The sequence below is a fragment of the Vidua macroura genome, chromosome 11, assembly GCF_024509145.1.
Source record: "Vidua macroura isolate BioBank_ID:100142 chromosome 11, ASM2450914v1, whole genome shotgun sequence".
Taxonomy (NCBI): domain Eukaryota; kingdom Metazoa; phylum Chordata; class Aves; order Passeriformes; family Viduidae; genus Vidua; species Vidua macroura.
The window spans coordinates 22,123,530-22,140,791 of NC_071581.1; the positions used below are offsets into that span (position 1 = coordinate 22,123,530).

Genomic DNA, 17,262 nt, shown 5'->3' on the forward strand with positions numbered 1-17,262 from the left:
AGGGGACAGGAGGGGACAGGAGGGGACAGGAGGGGACAGCGGGGCCCTCGGGGGGCCGGGATGGGTGGGCGGTACCGGTACGTGGTGACCGTGGGCCGAAGCGGGCGGTGGCGGCGGGGCAGGGCGGGGGCACGGGCGTGGGAGGCGGAGAGACGCGTCCGTCCGCGGGGAATGGAGACGGGGACAGGGACGGGAACGGAGACGGGGTATGGTGACAGCACCGAGGTGGCGGGGACGGGGACGGTGCTGGGGTGTTGGTGCTTGTGACAGAGTGCCGGTGCCGGTGTGTCGGTGTTTGTGCCGGTGTGTCGGTGTTTGTGCCGGTGTGTCGGTGTCAGTGCCGGTGTGTCGGTGGGTGTACCGGGGTGGTGCTGGTGGTGGGGACGTGGCAGTGCCGGGGTGTCAGTGCTGGTGACAAGGTGTTGGCGACAGTGTTGCTGGTGCTGGCACGTCAGTGCTGTGCCGGGACATCAGTGCCATGACAGGGTGTTGGTGACAGTGCCGGTGCTGCTGAGGCGCTATTGGTGCCTGTGATGGGGTGATTTGTGATGGTGCCAGGGCGTGGGTGCTGGTGATAGAGTGCAAATGCCTGTGACGGGGTGATGGTATTCGGGGTGCTGGTGATGGTATTCGGGGTGCCAGTGATGGTATTCGGGGTGCCAGTGATGGTATTCGGGGTGCCGGTGATGGTATTTGGGGTGGCAGTGATGGTATTTGGGGTGCCACTGATGGTATTTGGGGTGCCAGTGATGGTATTTGGGGTGCTGGTGATGGTCTTTGGGGTGGCAGTGATGGTATTTGGGGTGCCACTGATGGTATTCGGGGTGCCGGTGATGGTATTTGGGGTGCTGGTGATGGTATTTGGGGTGCCACTGATGGTATTTGGGGTGGCAGAGATGGTATTTGGGGTGCTGGTGATGGTATTCAGGGTGCCAGTGATGGTATTTGGGGTGCCGGTGATGGTATTCGGGGTGCCACTGATGGTATTTGGGGTGCTGGTGATGGTATTCGGGGTGCCACTGATGGTATTTGGGGTGCTGGTGATGGTATTTGGGGTGCTGGTGATGGTATTTGGGGTGCTGGTGATGGTATTCGGGGTGCCACTGATGGTATTTGGGGTGCTGGTGATGGTGCCAGTGCCAGTGCTGGGGTGTCGATGCCAGGGTGCCCGTGCCGGTGCTGCTGCCGGCGCTGGGCTAACTGAGGCAGTGTCCGTGGCCCAGCAGGACGGTGGCAATGGCGTCGGATGAGCGGCTGGCCCGCTTCCGCCAGGCCCACCTGAACCCCTTCAACAAGAGCCCTGAGCAGCTGGAGCGCCCCGACGGAGAATCCCCTGCCCCGGGTGGGTGCTGATTCCCCCACCCCACTCCCCGTCCCACACCGGGGTGGGCAGCCAGGCCCAGCCCCTCCACGGTACCCCCTATTTGGGGGTGGGCTCAGCCCCCCCTGAGACCCCCCCCTCTGCAGCCCAGCAGCCGGATCCCACCCCAGGGGACCCCGAGGGCGCCCTGGACCTGGGGCTGGCCGAGGACCACTTCTCCCGCCCCGTGGTGAGTGGGGAGGGGGTTGTGGGGATGGGGGGGGGTACGGGGGGCTCAGCTCACCCTCCTCCTCCTCCTCCGGTGGCGGTGGCAGGGGCTGATCCTGGCGTCGGACGTGCCGCAGCTGCGCCGGGCCATCGAGGAGTGCAAGCGGGTGATCCTGGCGCTGCCCGAGCACTCGGAGCGGCAGAAGGACGCCGTGGTTCGGCTCATCCACCTCCGCCTCAAGCTGCAGGAGCTGAAGGTGGGGCTGAGGCTGCAGCTGGGGCCAGAGGGTCTCTGTGGCTGGGGCTCCGTGCTGACACCCATCCCTGGAGGGCTGGACAGGCCTTGGAGCAACCTGGGATGGTGGAAGGTGTCCCCACCCATGGCAGGGGATGGAATGGGATGACCTTTAAGGTTCAACCCAAGCCATTCCATGATTCTTTAGTTGTCTGACCCCACCTTTCCCCCTGCAGGACCCTGGTGAGGATGAGCCCAACATCCGGGTGGTCCTGGAGCATCGTTTCTACAAGGAGAAGAGTAAGAGCGTCAAGCAGATGTGTGACAAGTGCAGCACCATCATCTGGGGTCTCATCCAGACCTGGTACACCTGCACAGGTGGGTCTGGGACGCCCCCTCCACGTCCCTGTTTGCCCCATCCCCACACTGACACCCGCCCTGTGCCCCCCAGGCTGCTACTACAGGTGCCACAGCAAGTGCCTGCCGCTGGTGAGCCGGCCGTGCGTGCGGGCCCAGGTGAGCCACCAGGCCGAGTACCAGCTCAGCATCTGCCCCGAGAGCGGACTGGACAGCCAGGACTACCGCTGTGCCGAGTGCCGGGCCCCCATCTCCCTCCGTGAGCCCCTGCTGCTCCAGGGGGCTGGGGGGGCTGGGGGGGCTGGGGCTGTGGGGCTTGAGGAAACCAGGGTTGGGGGGCTGCAGGGGCTGGGGGGAGATGGTAGCTGGGGCCTCTGTGGGGCTGGGATGAGCTGAGAGCTCTGTGGGGTTGGGGGGTGTAGGGCTGGGGGGTTTATGAAGCTCTGCGGGACTGAAGGGTTGTGAGGATGAGGGGAGGTGGGAGCTTGTGGGGCTGAGCTCCCTTGTGGGGGCTCTGTGAGGCTGGGGGAGCTGCTGGGGCTGCCTGGGGCTGAGGGGCTGTGGGCTGGGAGGCGTGCGGGGCTGGGAGGAGCTGAAGGTTTGGGCTGTAGGGGCTGGGAGTTACGGGGATCTGGGGAAGGTGACACCGGGGCCCTGCCGTGTCCCCAGGTGTTGCTGGGTGTCCTGGGGGCATGCACGGGGTGTGGGGTGAGCAGGGCGGTGCCAGTGCCAGCCCCGTGCCAGCCCTGTGCCACCACAGGGGGGGTGCCCAGCGAGGCCAGGCAGTGCGACTACACCGGCCTCTACTACTGCTCCAGCTGCCACTGGAACGACCTGGCCGTGGTGCCCGCCCGTGCCATCCACAACTGGGACTTCGAGCCCCGCAAGGTGCCCCTGGCGTGGGGTGGGGGCACCCTGGGGTGTCACGAGAGTCCCTTGGGACAGTGGCCCTGGGTGAAGGCCACCTGGGGGGCCATGTCCTTGTTCATGGGGGTCCCTGGGAGGTGTATCCGTGGGTAGAGGTGACTTGGGAGCTGTGTCCTTTGTCATGGGGACATGTCCCTTGGTAGAGGTCACTTGGGGGATCCCATCCCTGATCTTGCATGTCCCCGGGGACCGTGGCCTTGTGTAGATGTCACCTGGGGGACAAAACCCCTTGTCACAGGGGCCACGTCCCTGGTTATGGGGGTTGCTGGGCAAAGATCACTTGAGGGGAAGCCGTGTCCCCAGGGCCGTGTCCCCAGGGCCGTGTCCCTGTGACGGGTCCCTGGCAGGGGTCAGGGGTCAGTGTGGGGTGGCAGCAGGGCTGGCAGGTGCTGAGGGTGGCCGTGGTGGTGTTGGGCAGGTGTCACGGTGCAGCATGAGGTACCTGGCACTGATGGTGTCACGGCCGGTGCTGAAGCTGCGGGAGATCAACCCACTGCTCTTCAACTACGTGGAGGAGCTGGTGGAGATCCGGGTGAGTGCTGGCTCTGGGGAGGACACCCCACAAGGGCAGGGGACACCACAGAGGGCCTGTGCAGTGAGCAGGAGGTGGGGGGACCCCAGTGGCACCCATTGGGTCTCACAGAGAGGAAGCAAGGTGGGGTGGGCAGTTTGGGGCAGAGGGTGCCCAGACTGTAACAGGGATGAACTTGACTCAATCTGGTCTTTTTCTTGTCATGCTCCTGTCTCCATCCCATTAACAACCCTGTCCTCATCCTCATCCTGCCCCTACCATTGCCCTTTTCCCTATGGTCCTATTCCTGTCCCCACCTCCGTTCCCATTCCTGTGCCCATTGCTGTATTTCCATGCCATCCCTGTCCCCATTCACATCCCATCCCATTCCTGTCCCCATCCCCATCCCCATCCTGTCCCATTCTCACACTATCTCCATCTCATCCTTGCCCCTGTCCCCATCCTGCCACTGCCCTTTGTTCTGTCCTTGTCTCATCCCTGCCCCTACACCCATTCCTGTCCCCATTCCCACCCTTTCCCATCGTGTCCCCCGCAGAAGCTGCGCCAGGACATCCTGCTGATGAAGCCCTACTTCATCACCTGCAAGGAGGCGATGGAGGCGCGGCTGCTGCTGCAGGTCAGGCCGGGGGCCAGGGCCAGGCGTGGCAGTGGCGGTCACACCTTGGTGATGGTCACACCTTGGTGATGGTCACATAGTGGTGATGGTCACAAAGCAGTGGCGGTCACACAGTGCTGATGGTCACACCTTGGTGATGGTCACACCTTGGTGGTGGTCACACCTTGGTGGTGGTCACACCTTGGTGATGGTCACGCCATGGTGGCGGTCACACAGTGCTGATGGTCACACAGTGGTGATGGTCACGCCGTGGTGGCGGTCACACCGTGGTGGCGGTCACACAGCGGTGATGGTCACAAAGCAGTGGCGGCTGATGGTCACACCTTGGTGATGGTCACACAGCAGTGACGGTCACACAGCGGTGGCAGTCACAGTGCCCCGTTTGCCCACAGCTGCAGGACCGGCAGCACTTTGTGGAGAACGACGAGATGTACTCGCTGCAGGACCTGATCGACATCGAGGCCGGGCGCCTCAGCTGCTCCCTCACCGAGATCCACACGCTCTTTGCCAAGCACATCAAGCTGGACTGCGAGGTGAGCCCATGCTGGGGGGCAGAGCCGTGGGGAGACCCCCGTGGGGCCAGCGGAGGGCTGGCGGGGTCACCACTGTCACCTGCTGCCTGCTCCCCCAGCGATGCCAGGCCAAGGGCTTCGTCTGTGAGCTGTGCCGGGAGGGTGACGTGCTCTTCCCCTTCGACAGCCACACCTCGGTCTGCGCCGACTGCTCTGCCGTCTTCCACAGGTACCGACACGCTGGGGCAGGATGTGGGGACACGGGGGTGGCAGGGGGTGACACAACACTGTCCCCTCCCTCTCCAGGGACTGCTACTACGACAACTCCACCACCTGCCCCCGGTGCGCCCGGCTGAGCCTGCGGAAGCAATCCTTGTTCCAGGACTCCGGCACGGAGGTGGAGCCCTGAGGAGGGCTCTGGCCCCATTGTGGGGTCTCAGGCCCAGGACTGCCCCCCACCCACCACAGGGCCCTGGGATGGACACAATCAGCCCGGTGGTGGTTTGGGGACTGGGGTGGCCCTGCCTCTGGGATCCTCTGCTCATGGACGTGCCGGGAGGGAATCACTGCTGGGCCCCAGCCATTGCCGGGAGCATGGAGAGGGGCCAGGATCGGGTTAACTGGGATCCGGCAAAGGCCCCGCAGCGGCTCCTGCCGTCCCTGCCTGGAACCGGGCTGCGGGCAGGGATGGGTGCGGGCCAGGGCTGGTGCTGCCCTGTCCTGCAGTGACAGTGACAGGTGCTCAGCCCTGGCACCGGGATGGGACCGAGTCCCTCCCACACACAATACTGGACTCTGGTCCCTCCCCAGCCCACGGCACCACCGTTACCGGGGCCGAGCCCCAGTGGGGGGAGGCTGCGGGATCTTCCCCGGGCTGGACCGGGTGCGGGGTGGAGCCGCTGCCTCCCCTTGTCCCCGCTGGTTCCTGTAGCATTAACGAGCCTCTTTGCGCAACCCAGCACTCGTGTCCCTGCTTCGGGCGGCGGCGGGGGGCACCGTGGGCACGGGCAGAATGTGCGAATGCCCGGGGGTGGCAGCCCGGGAGCTCACGCCGAGGCTGGGGCTGCCGGGGGCGAGCACGGGCACCGACCCGGCCCTGGGCCGGTCCGCGGGCCGGCGCCGCCCGCGGGATAGAATTGCGCTGCGCGACGTTGTCGGGGATGTGCCGCAGTCACCGCCGGTCTCCCGCCCATCGAGAGTGGCCGCGGCCACGCTGCCCCGGTAGCCGGTACGGCCGGGCACCCTCCTTCCCGCTGCTCCCGAGGTGTACCGTGCCCCCAACTCCTCCCGCTCCCCCACGCGGCGGCGCAGACGGGCAGAGGCCGGCGGTGGGTCGGTCGGTCGGTTTTACCGGATCACAGCACTGCTACATCAGAACCGGGCGGGCACCGGCACCGGCCGCGCTCCGTCGGGCCGCGCTGAGCCGTGCGACCCGTCCCGTCCTGCCCCATCCGCCGCTCCCGGCAACCAAGGCCGTGCCGCTCCCGGGGGCCGGCGGGGCCGGCCCGGTTTCCCCCCGGGGCCGCGGGCCACCGGCTGAGGGCAGCCCGGTACGTCCCCGCCGCGGGGCTGGGGCCGCCTCTGCCCTCCGGGCGGGCTAACGGGAGTCCTGCGCCCGGGGACGGGCTCCATCGGTACGGACGGGACCAGCACCGGCGTATCCCGGTGTCCCCCGGCGGGTTTGGTCCCTACGGCTCCCGCGGGCGCTCGGCGGGCAGGAAGGCGTCCGGGGGTCCCGGGGGTCCCGGCGGCAGCTCGGGGTCACTCAGGTGCTTCTTGTCCCGGCCCTGCTCCCGCGCGCGGGTCCAGGAGGGCGAGCGCAGGTACCCGGCCCGCGGCACCGCCGGCGGCTGCAGCCCTGCGGGACGCACGGGCGGGTGGGCGGTCAGCGACGCACCGGGACGGGCGGACGGACCGGGACCGGCGGCCCCGGAGCCCCGCTCACCGCCGGGCGTCTCTCCGGCCACGTTCTCCTCGTCGGAGTCGGCGAAGACCTCGGCCAGCTCCTGGTCCGACATATCCGTCAGCTCCGTCAGGTCCAGCAGGTCGAAGTGCACCTCCAGCGAAGACACGCTGCTCAGGGGCTCTGCGGGCACCGGCGACAGGCTGGGGACCCACCGCTGTCCCCAGTGCGGGAGGCGGGGGTCTGCTGCTTGAGGAGCTGGGGGAGGGGGGCTTGGGGGGCGACCATGACTGGCTGGGGGCTAGCAGGGGACCCTAGCGGTGTCAGGGGACCCCAGGGACAGGAAGGAGACGCCAGGGGATGACAGAAGGCTGGGGACAGGCAGGAGACCCCAAGGGCTGGCAGAGGACTCTCAGGGATAGGCAGGAAACCGTGGAGCAGACCCGAGGTGCTGGGCACAGGAAGGTGATGCTATGGGCAGGCAGACATCCCAGGGACAAAGCAGGGGACCTCAGGCACAGGCAGGGATGCCAGGAGCTGGCAGGGACAAGCAGGGACCCCAGCTCAGGGCCTCACTCACGTCGGCGCTCGGTGACCTGCAGCAGGCCGGCGCTGGGGATGGGGATGCCACCCTGCTCCTCCGCGGGGACTCGGGGGGTCTCCTGGGCCGGCCCGTGCGTGGGGGTCCCTGCGGGGCGCTCCGGGACCAGTGGCTCCTTGCCAAGCTCTGCCACACCAGCACCTTCTGTGTCAGTGAGGGCAGCTCCTTTTGGGGCCCCCAGCGCTCGCGGGGTGCCCAGCTAAGGGGCTGGGGACAGCAGGACCCCCGGGAAGGAGCAGGGGGGCGGGCAGAGCTGCCCGAGACCCTCGTGTGGGAAGCTGGCAGCTCCCCACCCCCCGCCCCGCGCCCCCCTCCCCGCGCAGCCCCTTTGTGTCGGCGAGACAAAGCGCAGGCTGTGCCGGGGCCGGACAAGGGCGGATTGTGCTGGGACTGTCCCCGGGAAGAGCCGGAGGGACAAGGCGGCGGTGGCACACGGCCACGGTCATGGCACAGGCCGTGGCACACGGTGGTGGTACAGCCCGTGGCTGTGGCACACAGCGGGGGCACAGCCGTGTCTCGGGGCACCGGGGCTGGGAGGAGGCCCTGTGTGCCCAGGGCAGCGCGGGGGGACACAGCACCCTGTCCCCCCGAGGTCGGTGGCGGTGTCCTGGCGGCACGTGCCGCCACCAAACCATGCCACCACTGAGTTACGGGGTGACACGGCACAGGGGTGGGCATCGCCTCCCTCCCACCAGGATGGTGACAGCGGGGCAGGGTCAGAGACCTCCAACCCAGCGGGGAAAGGGATGTTACGGGGTGTTCCTGCTGCTGGCACGCGGAGCTGCGGGACATCACCAGTGGGACAGCAGCCCTCTGCCCCGACACTGGCTCTGCCACATCCTGACCCCGCAGGGGCGATCAGGCACCCCGCGCTGACGGTGCGTTCCCTCGGGCCGGGAAATGGGGTCCTCACCGCGCTCCAGAGCAGACACGGGCCCTGCCTGCTCTTGCCCGCTCCCGCCACCTCGCCACCCAGCCCCGGTGGGTGACACCGCGCCGTGTCACCGTAAGGAGCACGGCCCCCTGCCCGCACCACGCCCCCACCCACCAGGGCGCTGGTCCCGGCTGCAGAATTCCCCTCTGGCCTCCGCCTGCATGGTCCCGCCGTGCCACCGGCCGTGTCACCAGCAGTGTCACCAGCAGTGTCACCGCCCGCTCCGGCCTGGGCTCACCGGCTGCCTGGCGGGAGCGGGGCCGGATCAGGGATCTCCCCCGCACGACGTGTGCTGACTCACGGCAACCGCAGAGCCGGGCAGCCGCCGGTACCGGCGCCCCACGGCACCGGTCACCCCGCGGCACCCGCAGCCCGCCCCAGTGGCACTGTCCCCCCACGGGCCCGGTGTCCCGCCGTTCCCCCGGTGCCACGGCCGGGGCTGCCCCGTGCTGGCGGCTACGGCACAGTCGTGTGCGGGCCACACGCGGGAGGGACGGGCGTGCAGGGCAGCCCCGGCACCGCCTCCGTCGCCAGGTGCAGCCCCCCCAGAATTCTGGGCCCCCTCAGCTGCACCAGCACGGCCACCTCCCTGTCCCCAAGCCCCTCCGCACAGCGGCGCTGCCACCGCTGTGCGGGACGTCTGCAAGGTCCCCTGGGCACCCCAGAGTTCCTGCACGTCCTGTGAGCACCCTTACTGCTCCTCTACACCCCCGGGCACCCCACTGTGCCCCCACATTCCCTGGGCACGCCGTGGCAAGCCCAAGTCGCCAGCGCGCTCCCCTGCTCCGTCTGACCACCTGGCCACCCCACTGCCTCCCCTTGTCACAGCACTGCACCCCCACCTCCTGCGAGCATCCCGCTGCCCCCCAAGTCCCCGGGGCACTCCCGTGCTCCCTCAGACCCCCGAACGCCCCCCCCCGTGTCCCCCCACATTCTCCGGGCACCCCACTGCTCTCTCCCTCCATCCCCGACTCTCCCTGCACAGAACCCCCCCGATGTCCTGCCCCCGCCCCCCCGAGTCCCCCTCCCCCTGCAGCCGGGCACCCCCAGCTCGGCCCCACGCCCCCCTTTGCGCCCCAGTGCGCCCCCCCCCATGCAGCTCTTCCCGTGGCACCCCCGCCCTACATCTCCTCGTCCGCCCCGCGGGGCCCGGCCCGGTTCCACGATGATGGGCGTGCCGGTCCGAGCCTCCCCCCTCTGCTCCCCGCCCTCACCTCCGGTGGCGACCGCTGCCGGAGCCGCCATGGGCCGGGGTCGGCGCTGATGCCGGTGCCGGTGCCGGTGCCGGTCCGGTGCTGGGCGGGCCCGGTGCCAGCCCGCAGCCCGCACGGTCCTGCCCGCCGCGGCGGGGGCGGGGACACCGGGATGGGCGGAGCCGAGGGGCGGGAGCACCGGCGGGACAAGAGAGGGCGCGGAGGGGACCGGGAAGAGCGGGGGGGGGGGGCACACGGGGACCGGGGGTGCAGCGGGGAGCGGGGGGCTGCGGGAGCTGAGCCGGGGGACCGCAGCTGTGGGGAACAGCTCCGGTCACAGCGGTGGGCGCGGGGGTGGAGGAGCCTGGGCCGGGCACAACGGGACCCTCCGGGTTTGTCCCCCCAGTCGTCCCCGAACTCCCCCGCCCCCCCCCCCGGTTCCCGCCGAACCGCGCGGTTCCCCCGGTCCCCCCGTTCCCTCACACCGCTCCCCGCCGCTTCCTCCCCGCCCGGTCCCCGCGATGTCCCCCCGCTTCTCCCCGGTGTCCCCTCCCGGTCCCCTCCCGGTCCCCTCCCGGTCTCGCTGGCCCCGCCTCCGTTGCCAGGGCGGAGCGTGGCGTTGCTAGGGGGCGTGTCTTCACGCAGCGCCGCTCTCGCGAGATTTCGCCGTCCTCTCGCGGGACCTGCCGTCCGTTGCCCGGAGACGCTGGTGCCGCCGCCATGGTGAGAGCGGAGCCGGGCCCGGGCCGGGCCCGGGACCGGGAGGAGAACCGGGGCCGGGGGGAGAACTTCGGAGGCTGCTGAAGGGTGTCCGGCAGCCGGCGTGTGCAGGCAGGGGAGCGCGGTGGAGCCCCGCGCTCCGATGTCTGCGAGCCCCGTCCTGTCCCGGCCCGCTCCCGGGGAGGGTCCGGAGCCCCCCGGCGCCGTGCCCGGCGCTGCGGTGATGCCGCTCGGGCGTTATTTTGGGTACAGGTGCTTTGTGCCTATGGGTTCACACGGAGCTGAGCCGGCAGTGGCAGCGCACGAGGCTCTTGCAGGCCGCTCCCGGCGCCCCCGGCTCCGTGTCGCCGTTGTCCCCCGTCCCTGCCCTGAGAGCAGGGATGCTCCGGGGCCGGCACGGGGGCGCTGAGCAGCACGGTTTCCTCCTCACTCATCCACCTCCTGTGCTTGGCTTTCTGTCCTCAGGCGCCCAAAAAGAAAGCAGGGAAAGGGGGCAAAGGGCCGGCGGTGGTGGATGCCTTGGCCCCGGAGGACATGAGCAGGGAGCAGGTGAGCGGTCCCCGGCCACCCCTGGCGAGGAGGGGGAAGAGCGGGTAGGAACGGCTCTGGGGACCCTGCGTGGCGCCGGGCCCGGCTCTGGGGACAACAGGTGCAGAGGGTGACAGGGCCGAGCAGCCGGGCTGTGTGTGTCACTGGCGCCTGCCTGGGGCCGGGGCTGGGGCCGGTGCTTCCTGCTCTTCTGGGAAGGAGCAGCCTCCTCATCCCACCCTCTGCTCTCCAGCCCCGTGTCCTGGGCACTGCTGAGGCCGTACCTGGAATCTTGGAGCCCCTCAGGACAAGAAAGAGGGGCTGGAGCAGGCCCAGAGAAGGGAGTGAAGCTGGGGAAGGGTCCAGAGCACGAGGAGTGGCTGAGGGAGCTGCGAAGGGGCTCAGCCTGGAGGAAAGGAGGCTCCGGGGGGACCTTGTGGCTCTGCACAGCTCCTGACAGGAGAGGGAACGACCTCAGGCTGGGCCAGGGGAGGCTGAAGTTGGATATTGGGAAAATTTCTTCCTGGAAAGGGTTGTCCAGTCCTTCCCAGGCTGCCTAGGGCAGAGGTGTAGTCCCCATCCCTGGAGAGATTGAAGAGTCACGTGGATGTGGCACTTGGGGACATGGGTTAGGGCTGGCATTGGCAGTGCTGGAGGAACAGTTAAACTTGATTTTAGAGGCTTTTCCAACCCAAACAATTCCGTGAACCAGAAGTATCTAAGCACCTGAGTGTTGTGACAGGTAGAAGAATTATAAAAGAAATAAAACTAGGCCTGCTCTGTTAAACTAATGGTTAGCCTGTCACTTCTCCTAAGTGCAGCTAGTGCTTTGCAAATTCCCATGCAAAAACAAACTTGGAATGAACAGTTTGCTAACATAACAACCTATTATTGGGTGAAAAATAAGTGCACCTGCATAAACATTAGATCTATTCCATGACAACCCACAAAAGAAAAATGTAAACAACCTGAACCTTAGCACGTACACACGAATCACCTTCTGGCCAATAAACAAAGTGGTAAGAAAACTACCAGGCAATAGATGTTGCACACGAGGTCTGTGAAAACGGGATAAAATGAGTTATGTGAATAAAGACTGGGCTTTTCCCACGTGAAGAAAAGGGAGTCTCTCTTGTTTTATTCTGATACCTGAGAATGCTGTTACAGGACCTGGCTGGCCAGAACCCCATCCCGGGCAGGTGAGGGTTTGTGATTCTTTTTCCAGAAGCTGCTGGGTTAGTCAGGGATCTCCACAGCTCCTCACTGGTGACAACCACCACATCCTGCCGGGTTTGGGACGTGGAGTCCCCAAAGGCACCTGTCCAAGGCCTCCCTGCCCCCTTACCTGTGTCTTGGCTTCGCAGCTGCTGGAGCACATGGTGCATCTCCGGGAGGAGCTGGACCGCGAGCGGCAGGAGCGGAACTCTTTCCAGCTGGAGTGTAACAGGATCCAGAGCTTCTGGGAGATCACCCGCCGGGAGCTGGAGGAGAGGAAAGCGGAGCTGCGGAACCGGGACCGGGAGATGGAGGAGGCGGAGGAGCGGCACCAACTGGAGATCAAGGTGGGGCTGAAGGGCTCCAGGTGAGCCTTGGGCAGCTCTGAGGACGAGAGGAGGAGGAGCTGGGCAGGATGTGATCCAGGAATGTCTCACCAGCATCCCAGCTCCTGGTGTCTCCTGCTGAGCCCCTCACCCGGTCTCTGGCCTGTCCTTAGGTGTACAAGCAGAAGGTGAAGCACCTGTTGCACGAGCAGCAGGAGAACCTGACGGAGCTGAAGGCAGAGGGAGTCCTGTCCCTGAGGCGGGCCCAGAAGGATCATTGGGACCAGGAGCAGGAGCTGTGGAAAGAGAAGCGCTCCTTGAACATAAGGCTGAAGGAGCAGGAGTTGGCCAATGAGGCAGCCATTACAAACCTCTGCCTGGTATGTCCCTGGCTGGGCTGGAGCCACCCGTGAGGTGCCTCATCCCTGGCGTGGCAGCAGGAGTGGGATCTTGCCTCCCTGACTCTCTGTGGGGTGAGATGGGATTTCTGGTGCAGGAAGGGGGAGAAGGGATTCCTGGGTGACCCCTCTCCCACAGTGGGGAGCAGTGAGAGCAGCTGGAGAACCTGCAAACCACTGTTTGCATCAACATGGGATCAGAATCCTTTCCCAAAGAGCAGGAGGGAATCCCTGGGGATGGGCTGGCTTGGGATTTGGTTGTTTCTTCCAACACGGAGTTTCTTCCTCACAGAAACATGAGGAGGAGATGGCCCGGCTACGCAGCGACTTTGAGCTGCAGACCAAAGGTGAGGGCATGAGGAAGATCCCACAGGAGAATGACAGGGAGAGCTGCTTCTGGTTCCCAAGCAGCACCTTGAGCACATGGGGGCAGGTTCTCCCCAGTTCTGGCCATTTTTTCGTCCCAGTTCTGGTTAGCTTCCCACCCCTTTTGGCTGATCTCCCCCACTCGAGGTTCTGGCCAGTTTTCCCCACAAGTTCTAGCTGGTTTTCCTCCCCAGATCAGTCTAGTTTTGCCCTTCAGTTCTGGTTGTTTTTCCCTCCCAATTCCAGCTGGTCCCAACCCACACAGCTTTGGCGAGTATTCCCTCAGTATCCTGTGGCTGTTTTTCCTCCCTTCCCCATTCTGGTCACTTTTCCTCCCCAGTTTCAGCCAGTTTTTCCCCAGCTCTGACAATTTTCCTCACAGAGATGGAGGCCAAGTACACCAGGAAGATGCAGGCACTGCGGGATGAGATGGACCTGCGGAGGAAGACAGAGATCCATGAGCTGGAGGAGAGGAAGAACACCCAGATCAGCGAGCTGATGGGGAACCACGAGGGGGCTTTTGGTGCCATCAAGAACTACTACAGCGATATCACCGCCAAAAACCTGACACTCATCAACCTCCTGAAGGTATTGCCCGTCCCTGTGTCACCCCTCCTCCCAGGGACTGCTCCTGCCAGGGTGTCAGCTGGATCTGGCAGTCCCCAGGTGTCAGTGTGGGTGCTGCTGGTGACACACGAGTGGGGAGGGTGTCCTGAGGGTGTGTGGGACTCTGAGGGGCTGGGCAGCTCCCAGGAGCCAGCACTTGTGTTCCCAAGAACAGGAGCAGGTGGAAGACCTGAAGAAGAAGGAGGCTGCCCTGGAAAAGGAGAAGGCAGATGTGCTGCGCGAGAACAAGGGGCTGACAGAGCCGCTGCAGGAGGCCCAGGAGCTGGTGGCTGAGCTGCAAAAGAAGTTGGTTCACTATTACAGGGACAAGGAGGCCCTGATGGTGAGTGGCCAACCCTGTCCTTTCATGGGCTCGTTCCTGGAGGGAAAACACTGACCTCTGCCACTTGGTGTGCTGTGATTGCTGGGCAAAGCAAGTCCTGTTCTGCTTACTGTGTATTTGTGGGATCTCAGATGGGCATCCAAAGAGAGACTGGAAGGGAGACCAGCCCCACTGCAGGGGGGTTGGTGTGGGTGCTGCCTGGTTTTCTCTCTGCTGCTCACTCTCCTCCCTTCCCAGAACACATCTCCAACACTTCCCAGACAATCCTGTGCTCTTTAACCCTCCCTTCCCGTTCACAGAACTCCAAAGCCCACCTGAAAATCACCCAGAAGGAACTGAAGGACCTTCAGTGGGAGCACGAGGTGCTGGAGCAGCGGTTCAGTAAGGTGAGACCTGCAGGCAGAGCTGGGCCAAACCTTCCAAACCCTCTCCAAACCTTCTCCAAAGCCTCTGCAGAGGACAGGGCGTGGGGCTTAGCAGAGGCCGTGCTTAGCCCAGGGCTTTACAAAGCTAATCCAGTCGGGTGATAACCGCTGCTCCCTGCAAAGCTGCTCCCAGCTCCAGCCTCTCCCACGGTCAGCAGACAGGCCTGGCCTTGTCCTTTGCTAAGCAATCATGCACGCTCCAGCGGGGCCCCGGGCTGCCAGGGCTGCGTGGGGCAGAGCAGGGACAGGGGGCATTGCCTCGGGCCCCTCCTTCTGCCAGGGTTCCAGGGTCGCTCCCTCCCGTTCTGGGGTGCTCGGGAAGAGCCCTGCAGAGCGAGTGCTCCCCCCCACTAACCCAGATAAATCTTCTGAGACAGGAGAGAGCTCATTTGCAATTCGTAGAAATCCCCAGGAATATGAACATTGATCCGAGGCCTCATTAACAATCCATCATTAAGACAGCGCCAGATTCAGAGCGTTCAGAAATAGGCTTTGGAGGAGAGACTGTGTCCTAATTAGGACACTTATTAACTAGCTGTGAGCCAAGGACTGCTGCCAGCTGTGGGGATGAGAGGAGAGACCCCCGTGTGCCGGGGGCCCTCGCTGGGGTCTGAATTAATGCTGCAGGGAGCCCGTTGGGGCATTCCATGCCTGGAGGGGAGGAGGAGGAGGAGGGAGAAGCGCAGGTGCTGCACCATGGAGGGAGGGAGAGAGGGAGGGAAGAAGGGAGGGGGGGAAGCTGTGCTGCAGCACCTGCCTTCCCTGTGGGCTGCAGGTGCCGTGGGGAACGGCCGGGCTGAGCTGCTGGACCAGTTTTCTGCCGTGTTTGTGCTCCACACCATTGTGCAGGCCCCCGTGTCCCCTGGGGTCCTGAGGGTGCTGTGACACCGTGCTGCCTCCCGGAGCAGGTCCAGGAAGAGCGAGACGACCTCTATCAGAAGTTCACTAGAGCCATTAACGAGGTGCAGCAAAAAACGGGGTTCAAGAACCTGCTCCTGGAGCGAAAGTTGCAGGGACTCCTCACCCTCCTGGAGCAGAAGGAGGTGGAGCTCAGCGAGGTCGTTGCAGCCTCCAACCTCGAGCCCAGCGCTCTCTCCTTGGTCTCGCACGAGCTGGAGGTACTGGGGCCCGGCGAGGGCTGGATTTGGGGGGCAGAGCCCACTGTGGGGTGCCTGCTGCCCCTGGAAAGTGCCAGTCCCCATCCTGCGTGGCTGTAGGTGGCACGTCACTCGTTCCCAGCGCTTCCAGGGCCACGTGTGGTGCCGCGGGGCACTCGGCTCTGCCTCGAGAGCGGAGCGTGTGGGTGTCGGAGTTTGGCACTGATCTGTCCCTCAGGTGGGGCCTGTTTTGAGGAGCATGGCCTCAGGCTCCATGGCACTGCCAGCACTGCCACACAGCCAGCTGACTGCCAGCGGGTCCAGTGGCACCCAGGGGCTATGTGCAGGGGGGGCTGCACCTGGTGAGCCTCGCTTGGCCATGGGGACAGTGCAGACAGGATCCCGGGGCTCTGCGGTGTCTGCCGTGCTAAAAATACCTCTGCAGAGAGCCTGGAGACCCACATTCCTGCTGCCTGCTGCAGCTGGAGCCAGGGAGCAGCGCTTGCTGCGGGTTGGGCACAGACACAGGGAACGAGGGCTCCACCACCTGGTGCCCTCCTGCTTGTCCCCAGCCAGGTCCCTGCTGCAGGGGGAGTCAGGGAAGCTCTGGGATGCTCTGGGATGCATACCAGGCCTATGGGACAGGCGGCGGATGTGTCACCTCCCAGCAGGTGGAAGGAAAACACATTCCTGGGATGGCATCACTGGCGTCGGGCTCTCCTGCAGCTGCTGGGGTCCCTGAATTCCTCCTCTCAGCTGCCTCGGGGAGCCTGGCTCCCTGTAATTCCCGTGGTGCCGCGGCAGCAGGGCGGTGCTGCTGGAGCAGGTGCTGCCAGCACTCCCTGCGCAGCGGGGCGGACCGGGATGGCTGTGGTGTTCATCCGGGAGCTCCCTGTCCCTGCCCGGGGCTGGCTGTCCCTGGCAGTGCCACTCAGAGGGGGCAGGGTGGTGGCCACCTGCCAGGCCGTGCTGCCTGCTGCTCCGCTGGCGCTGCAGCTCCTCCGTGTGCTCTGCCACGCCACACCCGCTGGTGGCACGGCCAGCGTGTCCCCAGGGCTGGGCAGTGCAGCCTCATCCCAATCTCCCCTTGCAGGATGTGCTCAGTTCCAAGAATGCCACCATCCAGGACCTGCAGCTCCAGCTGGCCAGAGTCTGCAAGGTAAGGGCGGGGAGGAATCCTGGACAGGTTTAGGAGCCGTGTGGATGTGGCACTTGGGGGGGACGTGGGTTAGTGCTGGCCTTGGCACTGCTGGGGGAACCGTTGAACTCGGTGAGCTTAGAGGCATTTCCAGCCCAAACAATTCTGTGATTCCATGGCTTTGGCTTGGGGGTTGGAAATGAGACTGGGGGTGCAGGGAGCTCTCCTCTGCTGACAGAGGGGCTGACAGGGACCCTTTCCTCGCAGGCACACAACGACATGCTGCAGACCTTCGAGGCAAAGCTGACAGCCTTTGGCATCCCCCTGGACAACCTGGGTTTCCAGCCACTGTCCTTCCCCTTCCCAGGGCAGGAACTGGGGCAGGGCCCTGCTGGACTCGTTTCAGTGCCCACCTGATGCTGGCAGCACTGAGGGTCCTACTGGCACACTGGTAGTGGGGCTGTGCTCTTTTCCTGCTCTGTGTCTTTAAATAGACCCCAGTGAGCATCTTCAGGAACCTCTCCTCCCAAGGGGGACCACAGCTGGAGGCCTCCAGGCATCTCACCCACCCCACCAAGCTGCCCCTGGGGCTACCTCTGTTCCCACAAAAGTGGAAGTTGATTTTTTGAGACAAACGGTGCTGTTTGGAGTTTTTAATGGCATCGGTGGCGTCACTCCTGTGTCCCCAGGGGAAGGCTGTGCCCCTCTAACTGCCCCGGTACGTTGTGTAGGAGTAGGGGCTGATCAGCAGCGGGACGTGGA

General features: G+C 65.3%; 3 protein-coding genes across 7 annotated transcripts; 2 read left to right on the forward strand and 1 right to left on the reverse strand.

The window, feature by feature from the left end:
• Positions 1 to 62: 62 nt before the first annotated feature.
• On the forward strand, positions 63 to 5,668 carry DEF8 (differentially expressed in FDCP 8 homolog). Of its 2 annotated transcripts, XM_053987058.1 has the most exons (12): positions 63 to 77; positions 1,224 to 1,342; positions 1,468 to 1,550; positions 1,636 to 1,785; positions 2,000 to 2,063; positions 2,215 to 2,379; positions 2,881 to 3,008; positions 3,466 to 3,579; positions 4,115 to 4,195; positions 4,588 to 4,728; positions 4,827 to 4,936; positions 5,014 to 5,668. In XM_053987058.1, the coding sequence occupies exons 2-12, from the start codon at positions 1,237 to 1,239 to the stop codon at positions 5,114 to 5,116; spliced, it is 1,245 nt and encodes a 414-aa protein (XP_053843033.1). In that variant the 5' UTR covers positions 63 to 77; positions 1,224 to 1,236; the 3' UTR covers positions 5,117 to 5,668. The 2 variants fall into 2 exon arrangements, with proteins under 2 accessions (XP_053843033.1, XP_053843032.1); XM_053987057.1 differs by lacking the exon at positions 63 to 77 and having other exon boundaries at positions 2,000 to 2,141.
• A 367-nt stretch (positions 5,669 to 6,035) lies between these two features.
• DBNDD1 (dysbindin domain containing 1) lies at positions 6,036 to 9,883 on the reverse strand. 3 transcript variants are annotated; one of them, XM_053987060.1, is made up of 5 exons: positions 9,360 to 9,883; positions 8,260 to 8,386; positions 7,191 to 7,355; positions 6,653 to 6,793; positions 6,036 to 6,565 (listed from the first exon to the last, which is right to left on the reverse strand). In XM_053987060.1, the coding sequence occupies exons 2-5, from the start codon at positions 8,306 to 8,308 to the stop codon at positions 6,396 to 6,398; spliced, it is 525 nt and encodes a 174-aa protein (XP_053843035.1). In that variant the 5' UTR covers positions 8,309 to 8,386; positions 9,360 to 9,883; the 3' UTR covers positions 6,036 to 6,395. The 3 variants fall into 3 exon arrangements, with proteins under 3 accessions (XP_053843035.1, XP_053843036.1, XP_053843034.1); XM_053987061.1 differs by having other exon boundaries at positions 7,191 to 7,337; positions 8,260 to 8,390; XM_053987059.1 differs by having other exon boundaries at positions 8,260 to 8,390.
• A 106-nt stretch (positions 9,884 to 9,989) lies between these two features.
• GAS8 (growth arrest specific 8) lies at positions 9,990 to 17,135 on the forward strand. 2 transcript variants are annotated; one of them, XM_053987054.1, is made up of 11 exons: positions 9,990 to 10,061; positions 10,524 to 10,607; positions 11,951 to 12,148; positions 12,301 to 12,507; positions 12,818 to 12,872; positions 13,274 to 13,479; positions 13,673 to 13,840; positions 14,140 to 14,226; positions 15,174 to 15,383; positions 16,456 to 16,521; positions 16,768 to 17,135. In XM_053987054.1, exons 1-11 carry the CDS (start codon positions 10,059 to 10,061, stop codon positions 16,915 to 16,917), a joined length of 1,434 nt encoding a protein of 477 aa, XP_053843029.1. In that variant the 5' UTR covers positions 9,990 to 10,058; the 3' UTR covers positions 16,918 to 17,135. The 2 variants fall into 2 exon arrangements, with proteins under 2 accessions (XP_053843029.1, XP_053843030.1); XM_053987055.1 differs by lacking the exon at positions 9,990 to 10,061 and adding an exon at positions 10,199 to 10,304.
• Positions 17,136 to 17,262: the final 127 nt, after the last annotated feature.

What these genes read in the sequence shown, in the direction of transcription:
- GAS8 (XM_053987054.1), top strand. An exon ending in GGGACAAGGAGGCCCTGATG is followed by an intron (nt 13,841 to 14,139) that starts GTGAGTGGCCAA and finishes TCCCGTTCACAG; the next exon opens with AACTCCAAAGCCCACCTGAA. An exon ending in TGGAGCAGCGGTTCAGTAAG is followed by an intron (nt 14,227 to 15,173) that starts GTGAGACCTGCA and finishes CTCCCGGAGCAG; the next exon opens with GTCCAGGAAGAGCGAGACGA.
- DEF8 (XM_053987057.1), top strand. Translation starts at nt 1,237, where the DNA reads ATGGCGTCGGATGAGCGGCTGGCCCGCTTCCGCCAGGCCCACCTGAAC. An exon ending in GGGACTTCGAGCCCCGCAAG is followed by an intron (nt 3,009 to 3,465) that starts GTGCCCCTGGCG and finishes GGTGTTGGGCAG; the next exon opens with GTGTCACGGTGCAGCATGAG. An exon ending in AGGAGCTGGTGGAGATCCGG is followed by an intron (nt 3,580 to 4,114) that starts GTGAGTGCTGGC and finishes TGTCCCCCGCAG; the next exon opens with AAGCTGCGCCAGGACATCCT.
- DBNDD1 (XM_053987060.1), bottom strand. Translation starts at nt 8,308, where the DNA reads ATGCAGGCGGAGGCCAGAGGGGAATTCTGCAGCCGGGACCAGCGCCCT. An exon ending in GCAGGTCACCGAGCGCCGAC is followed by an intron (nt 6,794 to 7,190) that starts GTGAGTGAGGCC and finishes CGGTGCCCGCAG; the next exon opens with AGCCCCTGAGCAGCGTGTCT. An exon ending in GGCCGGAGAGACGCCCGGCG is followed by an intron (nt 6,566 to 6,652) that starts GTGAGCGGGGCT and finishes TGCGTCCCGCAG; the next exon opens with GGCTGCAGCCGCCGGCGGTG.